This window comes from Canis aureus, chromosome 2 (assembly GCF_053574225.1).
Source record: "Canis aureus isolate CA01 chromosome 2, VMU_Caureus_v.1.0, whole genome shotgun sequence".
Lineage (NCBI taxonomy): Eukaryota > Metazoa > Chordata > Mammalia > Carnivora > Canidae > Canis > Canis aureus.
Genome location: NC_135612.1, coordinates 56,190,995 through 56,205,386, shown reverse-complemented (window position 1 = coordinate 56,205,386; position 14,392 = coordinate 56,190,995). Strand labels below are relative to the sequence as shown.

Genomic DNA, 14,392 nt, shown 5'->3' with positions numbered 1-14,392 from the left:
AACAAATGAACACATGCAAAGAGAGAGAGAGAGAGAGATGAACTAAGAAACACTCTTAAGTATAGAAAACAAACTCATGGTTACCAGTGGAAGAGGGGTTAGGGGAATAGGGGAAATAAAGGATGAAGATTAAGGAGGGCATTTGTTGTAATGAGCACTAGGCAAGGTATGGAAGTGTTAAATCACTATATTGTACACCTGAAATTAATGGAACACTGAATGATAACTAACTGGAGTTAAAAACCTTTAAAAAAAAAAAAAACTAAAAGCTTGGATTTGCCAGTAAATTAGGTTAGATTATTTGAAAATACTCACCCCTCCCCCTCACCTCCCCACAACACACATACACACATCATCTCAATGGGAGGAGCATACTTGCCCACTCCAGTGATCTCAGGCTTGGCTTTATAATTTGCCCTGGCTTTGCAGTAGGTAAAAGTACTTCCCTACCCCCTAAGTATGGCTTCAGCTATGTGAATTGCTTTGGCCAATGGGATGTTAGCAAAAAATAACTCAAGTAGAAGGCACAAGAAAGACCCTTGTGTATTTGGACCTGTTTCCATATGTGTCTGTTATCATCAAGGGAAGAACATACCCTGGCTAGCCTGCTGGCCTAACCAAGGAGGATGAGAGACACATGGAGCAGAGCCCCATTACAAAAAATAATAATAATAATGATAATAATAATAATAATAATAATAATAATAATTCCCAACCGAACAGAACCTTCACAAGATCAATGAATACAATTTTTAAAAATAGAAACATAACCAAAAAATAAAATAAAAATAGAAACACAAGCAAAATGTAGTCTTGATACATGTAATGCTAGATAAATTTCTCAAAATAACAGTCACAGATAAATTATAGATAATCTGATCTCGCTTTCAAAAAGCTCAGGTAGAAATATAGGAGTGTAAAAAAAAACAGGACAACAGAAATAATGAGCTTAGAAAAAGAATGGCAAAAATAAAAAAATAAAAACATTAGAAATTTGAACCTCTCCTGAAGTTTTCTCCTGAACACACAGCACACACTTAGGAAGAGAAAAAAATTGTTTACATCATGTCCGGATAAAAATATCAGACTTCAGAATAAAGAAGAAATCATGTAGCTATCTATCATGGCAGATAAAATGAGGCACGTACAGGTAGGAAAGATCAGATTGGCCACAGCCTCCTCTTCAGTAACTCAATGCCAAATGGTACAGAATTGATATTTACAAAGACCTCAGGAAAAAAGTGAAAAAAGTCTTCTTTAATTGTCAATGGTTGAAGTTTTGGGGGTTTTTTTTTTGTTCTTAAGAGATATTAACTATATGTATATTGGATCCCCTTTTATCATTTAATTGTTCGTTTATATTTCATCTTGTGGAATATCCATTTTGTCTGGCTCATCCGCAGTTACTTATTCCATTGTGCCTGTCATTCCTCATGGGGTCAGCTGCTCCTGAAGAGCAGCACAGGGAGGATGTGGTATGAGACGATGAACTAGAGCAATCCAGCACTTTGATTCTGCTTTGGTGCCTGGCTCATCCTCTTACTAAGCTCTTTCCTTGTCTCTGGGGCAACAACTTCCTTTTTTGTCAACACTCGAAAGTCATTACGTTCACAAGAAGCCCCTTAATGCACAGCTCTTAGTTCTGGGACGTGCTGATCCCTCTCCCTACCTTAGACCCTTCACCTTCAGCAGCCTTTCTGTAGAAGGTTAGCTTGAGCATCTAGAAAAAAAACTCTCTGTCAACAATGTTACCCTTCAACTCTGGGTTGCTTACCATTTGTGATGTCCAGTAAGACCTCCCTGGGAACAATACCCACTTCTTTCAAGTCCCCTCAGGGCCCCCACTTTCACTGTTCTTACCAAAAGTTTATTAGGTATGCTCAATTTGTGACAGTCACCATTCAGGAAATCTCTGTCCTGCTCACAATCCAAGGAGACATAGATCAGCCTTCAGCATCCTCTCCCTGATCTGGATTCAGCAGTACTCAAAAACAAAACAAAACAAAACAAAACAAAAAATACTTCATAGTTTGTGTTGGAGGGTCAGTATTTCCTTCTTTGACTGAAGATAAACTTCTTTTTTGTTGTTGTTTGTTTTGTGTAGTTTTGAGGCAAAGAACTCTTGTGACTCCCCCATTATGTCAAATCCCACATAAAACAACAGGACTTTTGTTCATGGAACTTGACCAAATCATTTGAAAGACTCTCTAGATTAGTCAAAAGTATAATAACAAAGAGAGGTCTTACCTTGATAGTTACTGAACGCACTACAAAGCTATAGTAGATTGTTTAAAAATACAATATTAGCACAGGAAGAAACTAGCAGATTAATTAAATATATTCTAAAATTGAAATGCTAATGCTCTTTTTAAAAGACTAGAAGATATACACATATATTTTCTTTCAGTATGATGTCATTTCTAAGCATGATGCAGAGGCAAAGAGTTCTTAAGAGATTCCCAGAGAAAATGGCTTGAAAATTTTAAATGTCAGTGTATTCAAAACATAAATAAAAACAAAATATTAATGAAAAAATGAGAAAACTATTTGCAACAAAAAAGGATAATATTCTTTATATATAAAGAACACTTACAAATTGGTAAGAAATTCTCAATAGAAAAAAACAGGCAAAAATGCGAAGATAAAATCTGTTACACTGTTTCTAATATCTTGAGGAAACCTTATATAAAGGCAGTATTGGAAATGGCCCAAAAGTGGGACGCCTGAATGGCTCAGTGGTTGAGTGTCTGTCTTGGGCTCAGGGCATGATCCTGTGGCCTGGGTATTGAGTCCCACATCGGGCTCCCTGCAGGGAGCCCGCTTCTCCCTTTGCCAAGTCTCTGCCTCTCTCACTCTCTCTCTCTCTCTCTTTCTCTCTGTCTCTCATGAATAAATAGATAAAATCTATAAAAAAAGAGAAAGAAATGGCCCAAAAATATTTTTAAGAATCTTTCACTGCTAAGATTTCCTTCAATCTTATCCTGACAACTATTACACAGTAAGAGAACACATTGAGAGAAGCTTTCTGAAAGAGAACTTGATAGTATAAACTTAAGGTCTTAAAACCACATGGCTTTTGACCCCCAAATTATGTTTCAATGAATACATTTTCTTAGAAATGTATTTAAGGAAAATAATCATGAATGTGAGCAAGATGGATCTGCATACGTTTTTGTAGCAGCATTATTTGTAACAGCAAGAAACTGATATCGAGGTTCAGCAGTAAAGAATTGCTTAATATAATATAGCACATCCAAACAATGCAGTACTCTGAAGACATTAAATGTTATAATAGAAAAAATATTTAAGGACATATGGAAATATTCCTCACATTGTTAAATTTTTTAAAAATTACCATCAAAATACAGTATAATCACTTTTTAAAAGATGCATAGATGTTAATATTCTAAAAAGAATATTAGGAATACATATATACAACAAAATCCTAACAATCGGTACAACTAAAGATTATATTTTTCCCTTTGTTTTTCTACATTTTTTTCTAATAAATATGTTTTATGTTTTTAAATCAGGAAAAACACACAATGGAAATTTCAAAAGAGAGAGCAAAGAGAATTTAAAGAGTCCTTTAATAGTACAAATGAGTTCTTATTAATATAATGGGCATTCTTCCTTTTTCTAAATTATTTTCAAAACAAAAGGCTATTATATTTATACATGAAGGCTTGGAGAACAAATACATTTCTGAGTATTTGACCACAATAATTTGTAGCATACATTGGCTGGAGCTGTTCAGTGCTGACAAATTCTAGAAAGTAATTGCATAAAATACTTGGAGAGGAAACTGCTTTATGTTTCCATGCTATTTATGGAAATTAGCATCTTTGTAAAAATAAACTGCAAGCAATCACAATCACAAACCTTGAAATGTGGTTTCCATAAGATGTTAGCTTTGGTGCTTTAAGATCCATTAGCAAGGCAGTGGGGGAACACTGCCCACTTTTCTGTTACGAAGAAATTACATATAATTGGTTTTTTCCTCTTGTATCTTTAATCCCTCCTTTTTCTCCTAGATGCTCCCCTATGGAGTCCATATATGCTGACATGTTCACTTTGCCCAGAATAACCTTTCTAATGATCCTGTTTCCTTTTCAAAGAGCATTGCACATTCTCTTTATTCCATGCCTCACCTTCTGTAATCCACATCTTGTCCTGAAACTGCTCTTTCAAACATCACCAATCATTTCACAAGATCAGGGTCAACTTTCATTTTCATAAGTCTCTAAAACTTGTTCAAAACCTGAAGGAGTCTTCATGTTTTTTCCCTCTCTCTCTATCTCACGGTACTTGTCGGGATCTATCTCTCAGTTCTAAAATGGTTTCCTTATCCATCCTCTTATCTGCAGCTAACTCCCACCCATGGCACTCTTGTGAACTGAGTTGAAGGTCTCCTTATTACCAACCTGGACCTGTGCCAGCTGCCTTCCAAGCACCTCTGTTCAAGTGCATCACCAGTGGTCCACTGGAATCCTAACAGTGCCTCCATAACCCCCTGAACACCCACAGGAGTCCACACTGCCCACTGAATAAAGTCCTCTTTATTGCTGACTTACGTAGCATGCTCCTCAAGGTCCTCTCCAGTATGACTACAAACTGTCTTTGTTCATCCTGATTTCATACCCCGTGCTGCTAGGTACCCTACTCTTCAAACAAATCAATGGAAGCAGAGGGGCAGACACAGATTTAAAAAACAAGTTCTGAGATAGAACAAATCCAAGTTAGTGAGAACAGGCACCGGGAAGGGTGACAAAGATGAATGCCTCTAGAGGGAGCCCAGGATTCTGGCTCAGATGACCAGAAGACAGAGAATCCAAGCACTGAGACACAGTCAGGAGCAGGGGGGGGCTGAGGACTTCCATTTAGGAAGTAGTGTGTTTGAGGCCCCAAGGAATAGTCTAGTGGAAGGAACTAATAATAGCTCCTAGATAGGGGATCCCTGGGTGGCTCAGCAGTTTAGCACCTGCCTTCAACCCAGGGTGTGATCCTGGAATCAAGCTCCCTTCATGAAGCCTGCTTCTCCCTCTGCCTGTGTCTCTCCCCCACCCCCATGAATAAATAAATAAAATCTAAAAAAAAAAAAATAGCTCCTGGATAAACTGATGTGCAGCTCATGGAAGAGGCACATAGAAGCCTCTCAGAAATACTGGCCTCTTCCATTTTAGAGAGGCTTTTGAGTGAAAGAAAGAAAAGAAAGAAAGAAAGAAAGAAAGAAAGAAAGAAAGAAAGAAAGAAAGAAAGAAAGAAAGAAAGAAAGAAAGAAAGAAAGAAAGAAAGAAAGAAAGAAAGAAAGAAAGAAAGAAAGAAGAAGAAGAAGAAGAAGAAGAAGAAGAAGAAGAAGAAGAAGAAGAAAGGAAGGAAGGAAGGAAGGAAGGAAGGAAGGAAGGAAGGAAGGAAGGAAGGAAGGAAGGGAAAGGAAAGAAAAAGAAAGAAAGAAAGAAAGAAAGAAAGAAAGAAAGAAAGAAAGAAAGAAAGAAAGAGGCAAAGACAGGCAAACCAAAATAAACTTATCAAAATTGTGTCTTATCTCCAATGTTTATATTTAGAAGTTAGAGTAAAATAGAAGCCACCTTTTTATCTTTCCAGTGTATGGAGAATCTAATTTGAAAGCCTGAATCGCTAGGAGAGCTGGGTCCCCTGGTAATAAACCCCAGGCAGGAACCTCTGGAGAAAAAAACAAAGGAGTAATGGAAGGTACCCAGGGACAGCCTATGAAGGGAGAAAGAAGAGGCCAAGTGCAGAACTCTAGAACTGAGCAGCTTTGGGATCCCTGGGTGGCGCAGCGGTTTGGCGCCTGCCTTTGGCCCGGGGCGTGATCCTGGAGACCGGGATCGAATCCCACGTCAGGCTCCCTGCATGGAGCCTGCTTCTCCCTCTGCCTATGTCTCTCTCTCTCTCTCTCTCTCTCTCTCTCTGTGACTATCATAAATAAAAATTAAAAAAAAAAGATTTAGAACTGAGCAGCTTTAAAAAAAAAAAAAAAGCCAGAGATGGGGGATTCAGGGCGTGGCTCAGGGTGTGATCCCCGGAGTCCAGGATCAAGTCCCACATCGGGCTCCCTATGAGAAACCTCTGTCTATGTCTCTGCCTCTCTCTGTGTGTCCCTCATGAATAAATAAATAAAATCTTTTAAAAAAATAAAAATAAAAAATAGAAAGCCAGAGATGGGAAGGTCAGAGAGGCAGGAAGAGAAAGGAGTCAGGTGTCATATATGACAAATAACAAGGGGGTTCCCCTTCATTCTTCCCCTGGATTCTCAAGGGATCTACCCAATGACTCCATCCTGCAGCTATGAGAGGCCTTGGGAGCAATGTGGTAACAAGGTGGACCCTCCCGCCAGGACAAGCTCAGGTCTTTCCACTCAGGCTCCATCATGAGTGTCACACACAGCTTGGAATCTGCATCCAAAATCACTGTAGATGGTGAAGTCATACAGGGAGTACATCTACAACATAAAACCCAGAATGCTGGAAGACCTCTACCCAGAATAAAAGAGGACAAAGAGAGGTATATCAAATGGGTAGCAAAGCACAGTCAACTAAGAAAAAATTATTCTAAGGAATATTCAAATAAGCAAGAAAATGTGTGAGCATAAGATATTCACTACAAGTGGCTGATGGCAAACACAAGTGAACGAACTATCTTGGAAACAACCCAAATGTCAAACAAAGAAATAATGAGTTTAAATTATGGTATCATAGTATACCCTAAGTACAATGAACACAGACATTACAAACGAAAACACAGTCATATATGTACTGACATGGAAAGATATTCATGATATATTCACTGAAAACAATGATATATAACAGAATCTGTAGCATAATCCCACTTATCAAAACATAACACATGTATTTATATCATATTTATGCATAGAAAAAGTCTGAAGGATTACACATGAAAACTTTAAAAGTTATTACCTGGGTGGCAGTAGGAAGGCAAATTTTTTATTTTGATTTTCCTTTCATTTATTCAGATCTTCTATTTTTCTACGATTTAAATTTTTACATGCATAATTACCTGCCAGTGCTCAGTGCTGCTAGACACAGAATGTCAAGCTACGGCAATGAGGTCAATCAATTAATTCACTGCCATTCTCTTAAACCTCTTGTCTAGATGGAGACCAGCAGGAAAAAGCGCCACAGAACATGGCTGGGGAGTTCTGAAGACGGGAGGTCATGCACATGAGAGTATGAGAGGAAAAGTGGTTGTACCAGGAACTCACTGGTATCGGCAGAACTCACTCTGTGAAGAGTGAATACAAGTGTTGATGGCTCTCTAACCACTGCTCACACAGGACCCAATTCAATCAAGACGACACTGACCCAGGCTGCCACCTGAGTCCACTCCCCTCCTTCTCCCAGGCTAGGAGAATAGTTCTGAGGAGGTAGGAGATTTCTGCACCTCGCAACAACCACCAAGGCTTGGGGTCTGCCTTCTGATGTAAAAGGGATAGGGTGAGAGCTAAAAGGTCACTATTAATGTTTGTGGCATGAGAAGGGAAGAACCATGGCCAAGGCCAGAGCCAACACCAGGACGAGAACTACGAATCCCAAAGCCTCCACCAAGATAACAGCCACCCAGACAAAACTGCCATCAAGTCTCGAACCACCCAAACATCCAGAATCACCAAGATCAGAACCCCTCCCCATACCAGAACTGAGGAAACCAGAATGATGGATAAAGACCAGAAACCATGCCAGAGAGAAGCACTGAGACCAGAACCACCAAGAACCACCTAGAACAGCAATCCTTAAAACTTCAGGCCAGCATTGCTGAAATCCAAATCCCTGAGAGCAGAACTACCACTTAGACCAGCACTGGCCCTAAGCCTAGAGCCATCGCGTCTAATTTCAGTGTCACAATAGTCAGGGGGATCTTTCCCCATTCTAAAACATTGGTCTCATAGCCCAAAGTGGTGACAAAGAGGAGCTAAGTGCCTCACTTTCTAAAGAGAGTGACTGACATTGGGCAGATGCCTGCCTCAGAGCTCGCCAGGGAGGGAGGGCCATGACAAGCCCTACTGTCACCAGTCACCACCTCCCTCATCTCTATGGAGGGCTGAGATTCACTGAGGAAAAAGAACACCCAAAGAGACTGCATGGTGAGCCTGCAAGCAGAGCCTGGCAATCCACCCCCCAGATAGGCATCTGCTCAGAGGGTCTGCTGATGCATCCCTGGGCCTCCCCGGGCAGGGAGTGGGGAGCTGGAGGCAGCTGGCAGCCAGAGAGAGGAGGCAGTGTGGAGAATCTGATGCCTCCACTGTCTGCACAGCAAGAATGCATACATTTCCTATCAATCAAGTAGACAACACCAAAGGGAGCTGGGGTGTCTTTTTCTAACTGAAGTGTGGTTGACACACAATGCTTCATTCGTTTCAGGCATATGGTACAGTGATTTGGCAAGTCTGTAGGTTATGCCATGGGTTGGGGTTTAAACCACCATGCTTGTACCCTAGCCCACAGAGCTGCGTGCTGGGCAGGAAGTAGAAATCTCTCTGCTCTTCTCCCCACCACCTCTGCTATTTCCAATGCCAGGAAAGCCAGATCCAGAATAATTAAAAGGAAGAAGTGCCCCAGAACCAGTCCTCACCGCTGGTTGAGGTGGGAAGAGACTAGACCACAGCACAATCTCGCTTTATGTGCCCAGAGTCAGGTGATCAACCCTACACTAGACAGAAGGGAGGTGAGATTTAAATCAAAGTAGGGAATCAAGATTTAAAATTGGACTGGACTTTTTTCAAATGAAAAAATGAAAGTGAATCTGTCCAAGATTTCACTAAGGAATGGAATGAATCTGATGAAACACAGTTGGAGCCCATTCCTCGGCACCATGTTGAGACCCACTGAGTGGAAGCTTCCCGATGGAGGCTGCAGGGGAGAGCTGAAACAGGGGCAGCTGCCTTCTCAGGGGAGACCAGGATCCTGAAGGAAAGGATGTGGAGCAACAGGGAGCTTCCAAGGCCCATGACACAGGAAGGGTGAGGGAAACAGTAAGCTCCTCCAGAAACCCTCAAGAACAAGTTATAAAAACACAAGCCTGCCGACCTCATGGTTTGCTCTGCAATCCATCACATTCACTTGTGGTCAGCGAATATAAGAGGTTGAGTTTTCGCTGATGTATTAAAGGAAATCTAGTTTTTATTAAATGAGTTGACACACCCACGCTCCCTGTGGCTCAGCCTCGTGTCTATTAATTCTCCACCAGCCACCTAGGGGCAGCATTGACAAAGCAAGGGGAGATACTGAAGAATATCTTAAGGCCCCCAAACACCAAAGTCCCCGGACACCCCAGAGGGGCAGCTTTGAATCAAACCCAGGCTGACTGTAGGCAGACAACCACGTGCCCATGAGCAGGGTCTCAGGACTGAGGGACCCTTCACTATAACATTCTCCCCAGGCCCACGGTGAGAGTGTCCTGGCCAACCCCACTCACACCTGAGGGAACTGTCCTGAGAAGATACGGGCCCCACCTCCTCCTCACCAGTTCAGCAGCTTCTCTGTTCAGCTGATGCCTCCCGAGTGCCCCCTACAGTACCACAGCGGGAACTACAGGCACTGCTCTAGTTTTAAACCTGGGTGCAGGCGGCAGCATCAGCAGCAGCAGAGAGCTCAGGTCTATTGCACTTATTACATGCCAGACACTGTCTCTGTTTTGTCTGTTCCTTTCTTCCATTTGCAGTGGATTAACTCCTCCAAACAATTCCATGAGGCAGATGCCCCTCTCTACAGATGCACAAACCGATGCAGAGAAGTTTATGTGACAGGTCAGGAAGCAGTGGTGCTGGGAGTCGAGCAATGGGCAGTGTGGATGATAGTGTAGTCCGAAACCTCCTTTTACGATCTCCTGCGCACACTGCCCCATACATGGAAACAACGCTGCCAGAGGCACACAGATATGGAAAAATTCAAAAGAGGTCACTGAGTGATTCAAGCTGGGCAAACACTGCCCTTGGCCAAAGGTCAACAGACTGCCTCAAAGCACATTTAAATTTTATAGGGTGCAAGAAGACAAAATGAAACGCTGTGCCTTGAAACCTCAGCCCCAGGAATAAAGCTCTGAAGCTGTCATAGCCTTTTTCAGCTCTGCTGGGGTGGCGGGGGGGGGGGTCGGAAAAGCAAGCCTCCACCATTTGCCAGCACGTTACACCACATGGACTAGAGAAACCCTAAAATCACCCTGAAAATACTTAACTTCTGTTCTCACAAAAGCTATCTATTAGAATGTGCTTATGGAGCAGCATGAATGAGATGGGATAATGGGGGAGAAAGTGCACATCAACAACCAGGTTTTGTGAGCCACTGAAATCACAGGGCGTTAGAGTTGGAAGAGGCTCAGAAACACTATGTCCAAGAAACCAAGAGGAGAGGCACTCTGATTAATCTATCCCATGGTGTGTGCCTTTATTCAAGTGTGAATCCTCATTTAACAGACATGAATGCCCTTCTGAAGGGCCAGGCCCTTTGCTAGACCCTGTGGAGACACAGGCCACCAAGCCATGTGCCCAAGAAGTTATGTCTGAAGAGAGGGGTCGCCTTGTTCTAGTTCATGCAAAGTTGCTGTCCTGAGCCAGGAGCAGGTCTGGGAGGCCATGCTAAGACTTGCTCTGGACCCTTAGAACACGGACTATGAACTCCGTGGCAAAATCCAGGCTGCACACACATCTGCCTGGCTTTCAATGCTTTCAAAACTGGGAGGTTTCAGAGAAAATCTGGATGATCCCGCTATCTAGAAAATGAGAAGATATGGCCATCCTGGGTTTGTGTTCCCACTTGGCAACGATCAGCTGGAGGTGAGTAGAGGCTCCTGTAACAAGATGGAGCATGTGCCATCCTACTTTGCTGTAGTCTCCACCATTCCCTATTGTCTCTCCGGCGATGCTCTCTTCACTCCTATATTTCAGTCTGCCTTAAAGGCAAATGAGGATGCAAGAGATGAGCCAGGCCTTCCCAGGCTTGTGAGAAAGACAGGGGTCTAAAGAAAGGACTGCAAAATGGTGTGATATGTGTTGACAGAAGTCAACTCAGAATACTGACTTAGCGGCTGAACTGAGGTCAGAACCTGAGCTCTGCCCCGTTCATTGTGTCCGGGCCTTTATCAGCCTCGCCTCTACTGGGCACAGGCAGGCAGCCATTCTAGACTGAAAAGACAGGGCCCACCAACAGCCCCAAGTCACTGCTGGTACATGGTATCCAAGTGGTATCAAAGACCTGCTCAAGACTCAGGAAGGACCCAAGGGATCTGAATCATTCTTACAGCTAAGATGACCAGAAATACCATTTGCTGGAGGTAAGAGAGAACATTAGGTTCCCTTTGGTATGGGGTTAACACAAATCCTACCACATTTTAGGTGATTTAGAATAATGCTCCCAAGCAAGCAGAGGGATGCCTGTCATTCTTCTTGCTCTGCATGTTACCTGCAGGAGGGCAGAGTGCATGAAGACCATCCACATTAGCAGCCACCAGGAGCTCTTCCAGGAAGCCATGGGGTCCAGTCTCCTGGGGAATCTCTCTTGAGCCTGCAAAAGAAGAAAAAGTTGGTTTCCAACCTGCTCTGTCCCCAGTGGCAGCAAGGATGACTTAAGAGACCAATCAGAGGGAGGCATCCTGAGCCTCCCATAATGTCTTGAAAAAGGCTTGTGCAGGTCCAGGATGGAGCTACCGGCAACATGGTAGAGGCTATGGAAATCTGTCTTTAAGACCGGTCCACATCAGGGTCAGGAGGGCAGCTGGACCTGACCCCAACAAGCAACCCACACACCTCCAGGCTTTCAAAAGCTGAGACATCTCTGCACCGACCACTTTCCAGCTCATGTGTCAGCAGCAGGGTGTGGCTGCTGGCATCTGACTCAGGAAGCCAGCATGGAGCCAAGGATTAGGGCACCTGCCAGCTTCTTCTTCGACTTCAGGCAAAAATGAATCTAAGACCAACTAAGCCACCCCAGAGAGGGGCAGGGACCTGCCTAAGGTCACACAGCAAGACGGTGACTGTTGTAGGACTGGAACGCAGGTCTGAGAGTTCAAGGCTTTCCCCAGCGATGCCACCGCGTGCCGTGCGCACCGGGACCTGCAGCTAGATCTGGGCTGGGCCCGGGGAGGTCCCGAGCGCGCAGCCTCCGCGCCAACCCAGCACCGTCTCCCGAGAGCGGGTGAGGGCACACCAGCAGAGGCCGCCGGAGCCCGGGCGGGCCGCGGGGGGTCCTCCGAGCTCTCCCCACAATTTACAGGGAAGTCAGTATGAGCCCGAGACTGGAAAAGCCGAGGTCACACTCGCCTCTCGCTTCGCCTCGCGGGCGCCTTGGCGGAGCCGGTGTCCGGGGGCGGGTCGGTGGCTTCCCTCCATCTGGAGAAGGCATTAAGGGCCCGGCCTAATGCGATCCGCAAATGTGCTGCTGTTTCCGACCTGCGGCGGCGACTCGGGGCCGAAGGGAGGCGGCCGGTGCCGGGCCCGGGACCGGGACCGCGCGCCCCGCCGGCCGCCCGCCGCCCCGCGCTGGCTCCTCCCGCGCGTCCCCGGCCCCTGCTCCCGCGCTCGCGCCCCACGGGCCAGCGGCCGGACCTTGCGACGCTCCGCGCTCCTGGCTGCCCGCCCCCGAGGGCCCCGCTCCCCAGGGCCCCCCGCGATCGCCAGCGCCCCCCGCCCGCCGGCAGGGCACGGCCCTCCCCGCACGCCCCCCGCCCCCCGGAGCGGGCCGGACCCGCGGTCCCCGAGCCCCGCAGAGGGTGAGAGCCGGGTCCCGGGGACCCCGGCCGCTCGAGTCCCCCGGCGCTCCCGCACCCCCGCGCGGAGCCCGCGGCACCCACCTGGCGCCGCACACAACCCTGGGACGTGCGGCCCGGGCGGCGCGGGGCGGCCCCGGCAGCGCCTCGTGCGGAATCCGGGCCCGGGACGTTCCCCGACGCCGGCCTCAGCCCGCGGCGCCGCAGTCGCTGCGCGGCCGAGCAGTTAAATGGGGCTGGGACGGGGGCCGCCCCGCCTCTCCCGCCCCCTCCGGGCGCCGCGCGGCGCTGGCGGGGGCCCAGAGGCGGAGGGCGCGCGCCGCCACCTGCACCGCCCGGCAAGTGCACGGCGCGCCCGGCCGCCCTCCGCCCTCCGCCCTCCGCCCTCCGCCCTCCGCCCGAGCCGGGGGCGCCGGGGCGCGAGGGGAGCGCGGGAGGGGCCGGGCCCGGGCCGCTCGGAGCGCTCGGGGCCTCGGCGACGGCGAGACGCGGCTGGAACGCTCCTCCGCCCGCTTCCTGGAAGCCACTCCTCGCCCTGGGCCGGCCGCCAGGCGTGGTGCCAAGAGCCGGGATTGCCGACGCCGCCACGGCCGCCGCCGCCGGCAGGCGCGCTGGGGAGAGGCGGCCGCGGCCTCGCCAGCGGCCCGGGCGCCCCCCGCCGCCCCTCCGGCAGCACCCGGCGCCCCGGCCCGTGCGGACCTCGGCGGAGTCCGCGCGCCCCCCCCGCCCCGTCCGGGCGGCCTCGACCCGGGCGCCCCGCGCAGACCCGGTGCCGGCCACGGACCCCTGGGCGCGCTCGCCGCGAGGACACCTGGCCGCCAGGGGCCCCCAGCGCCGAGCAGGGGCACCCGAGGCCGGACACTGGCCGCGACTTCGCGGGAGCTGGGCGTGTTTGAGCTGCCCAGACCCTGGGGTGCCAGGCCCGGCGTGAGGGGCGGGGGTGAGTGTCGAGACCCGGTGACTTTCCTTATGGAAGCGTAGAGAATTGGGATGAAATGTTTGTCCCCGGCTCTGGCTTCATCTCAGGAGGATAAAGGCAGGGGCCAAGGAATCGCCCGGAAAGTCTGCCTTATGCCCCCGCCTAGCAGGACCACGGGCACCACTTCCTCGGGTGCCCGGCGCGTGCTAGCCACGCGCGGAGCTCCGCAGGCGCCGCCTTTGGGGACGGTCAGTCCCCTTCCACAGTGAGGAAGGAAGCTGAGGCCCGGGGCGTAAATACCCAGCACGCAGGGACTTGCAAAGCCACGGTGGCAGCCCGCGTCCCCTTCTCTCTAAAGTTCCTCTGTTGTTCATCCCCAAAGTTGCTCTCCTCCCTGTTCTGTAGTTGAGACATTCAGATGGTGCTAGAGCTTTACCAAGAGGAGCTGACCCCCTGCCTCCCCACCCCACCCCCCACCGTACCTTCCTTGCCCCGGTGACTCCCCTGGCCAAGAGGAGGATCTCTCCAGTGGGGACTGGCTCTCCACTCCATGTGAAACGGCTGGAATCTCATGGGGAAATGCGCAGAGGACCTTCAGTTGAAGAGGCAGAGGAGCAGGATGCAAGGCTCGGCTACGTGGTAGGGGGCAGGGAGCCCTGGGCTGAGCCACAAAGAACGCACCTGTGGACAGTTTTCTTTGCCATGGTTATGTTCTCATGAAGTCAAGGGAACAAT

General features: G+C 48.0%; 1 protein-coding gene across 3 annotated transcripts in view; it reads right to left on the bottom strand.

Annotated features, from left to right (window-relative positions):
- The window catches only part of ADAMTSL3 (ADAMTS like 3), a 338,072-nt gene extending 325,135 nt beyond the window's left edge, over positions 1 to 12,937 (bottom strand). For 2 of the 3 annotated variants that reach the window (XM_077874049.1, XM_077874059.1), the window contains exons 1-2: positions 12,823 to 12,937; positions 11,436 to 11,537 (exon numbers count right to left, since the gene is read on the bottom strand). In XM_077874049.1, coding sequence (XP_077730175.1) covers positions 11,436 to 11,504 — 69 coding nt within the window. In that variant the 5' untranslated portion in view covers positions 11,505 to 11,537; positions 12,823 to 12,937. The remainder of the gene's footprint in view (positions 1 to 11,435; positions 11,538 to 12,822) is intronic. The other variant, XM_077874055.1, reaches the window with a different exon arrangement.
- Positions 12,938 to 14,392: the final 1,455 nt, after the last annotated feature.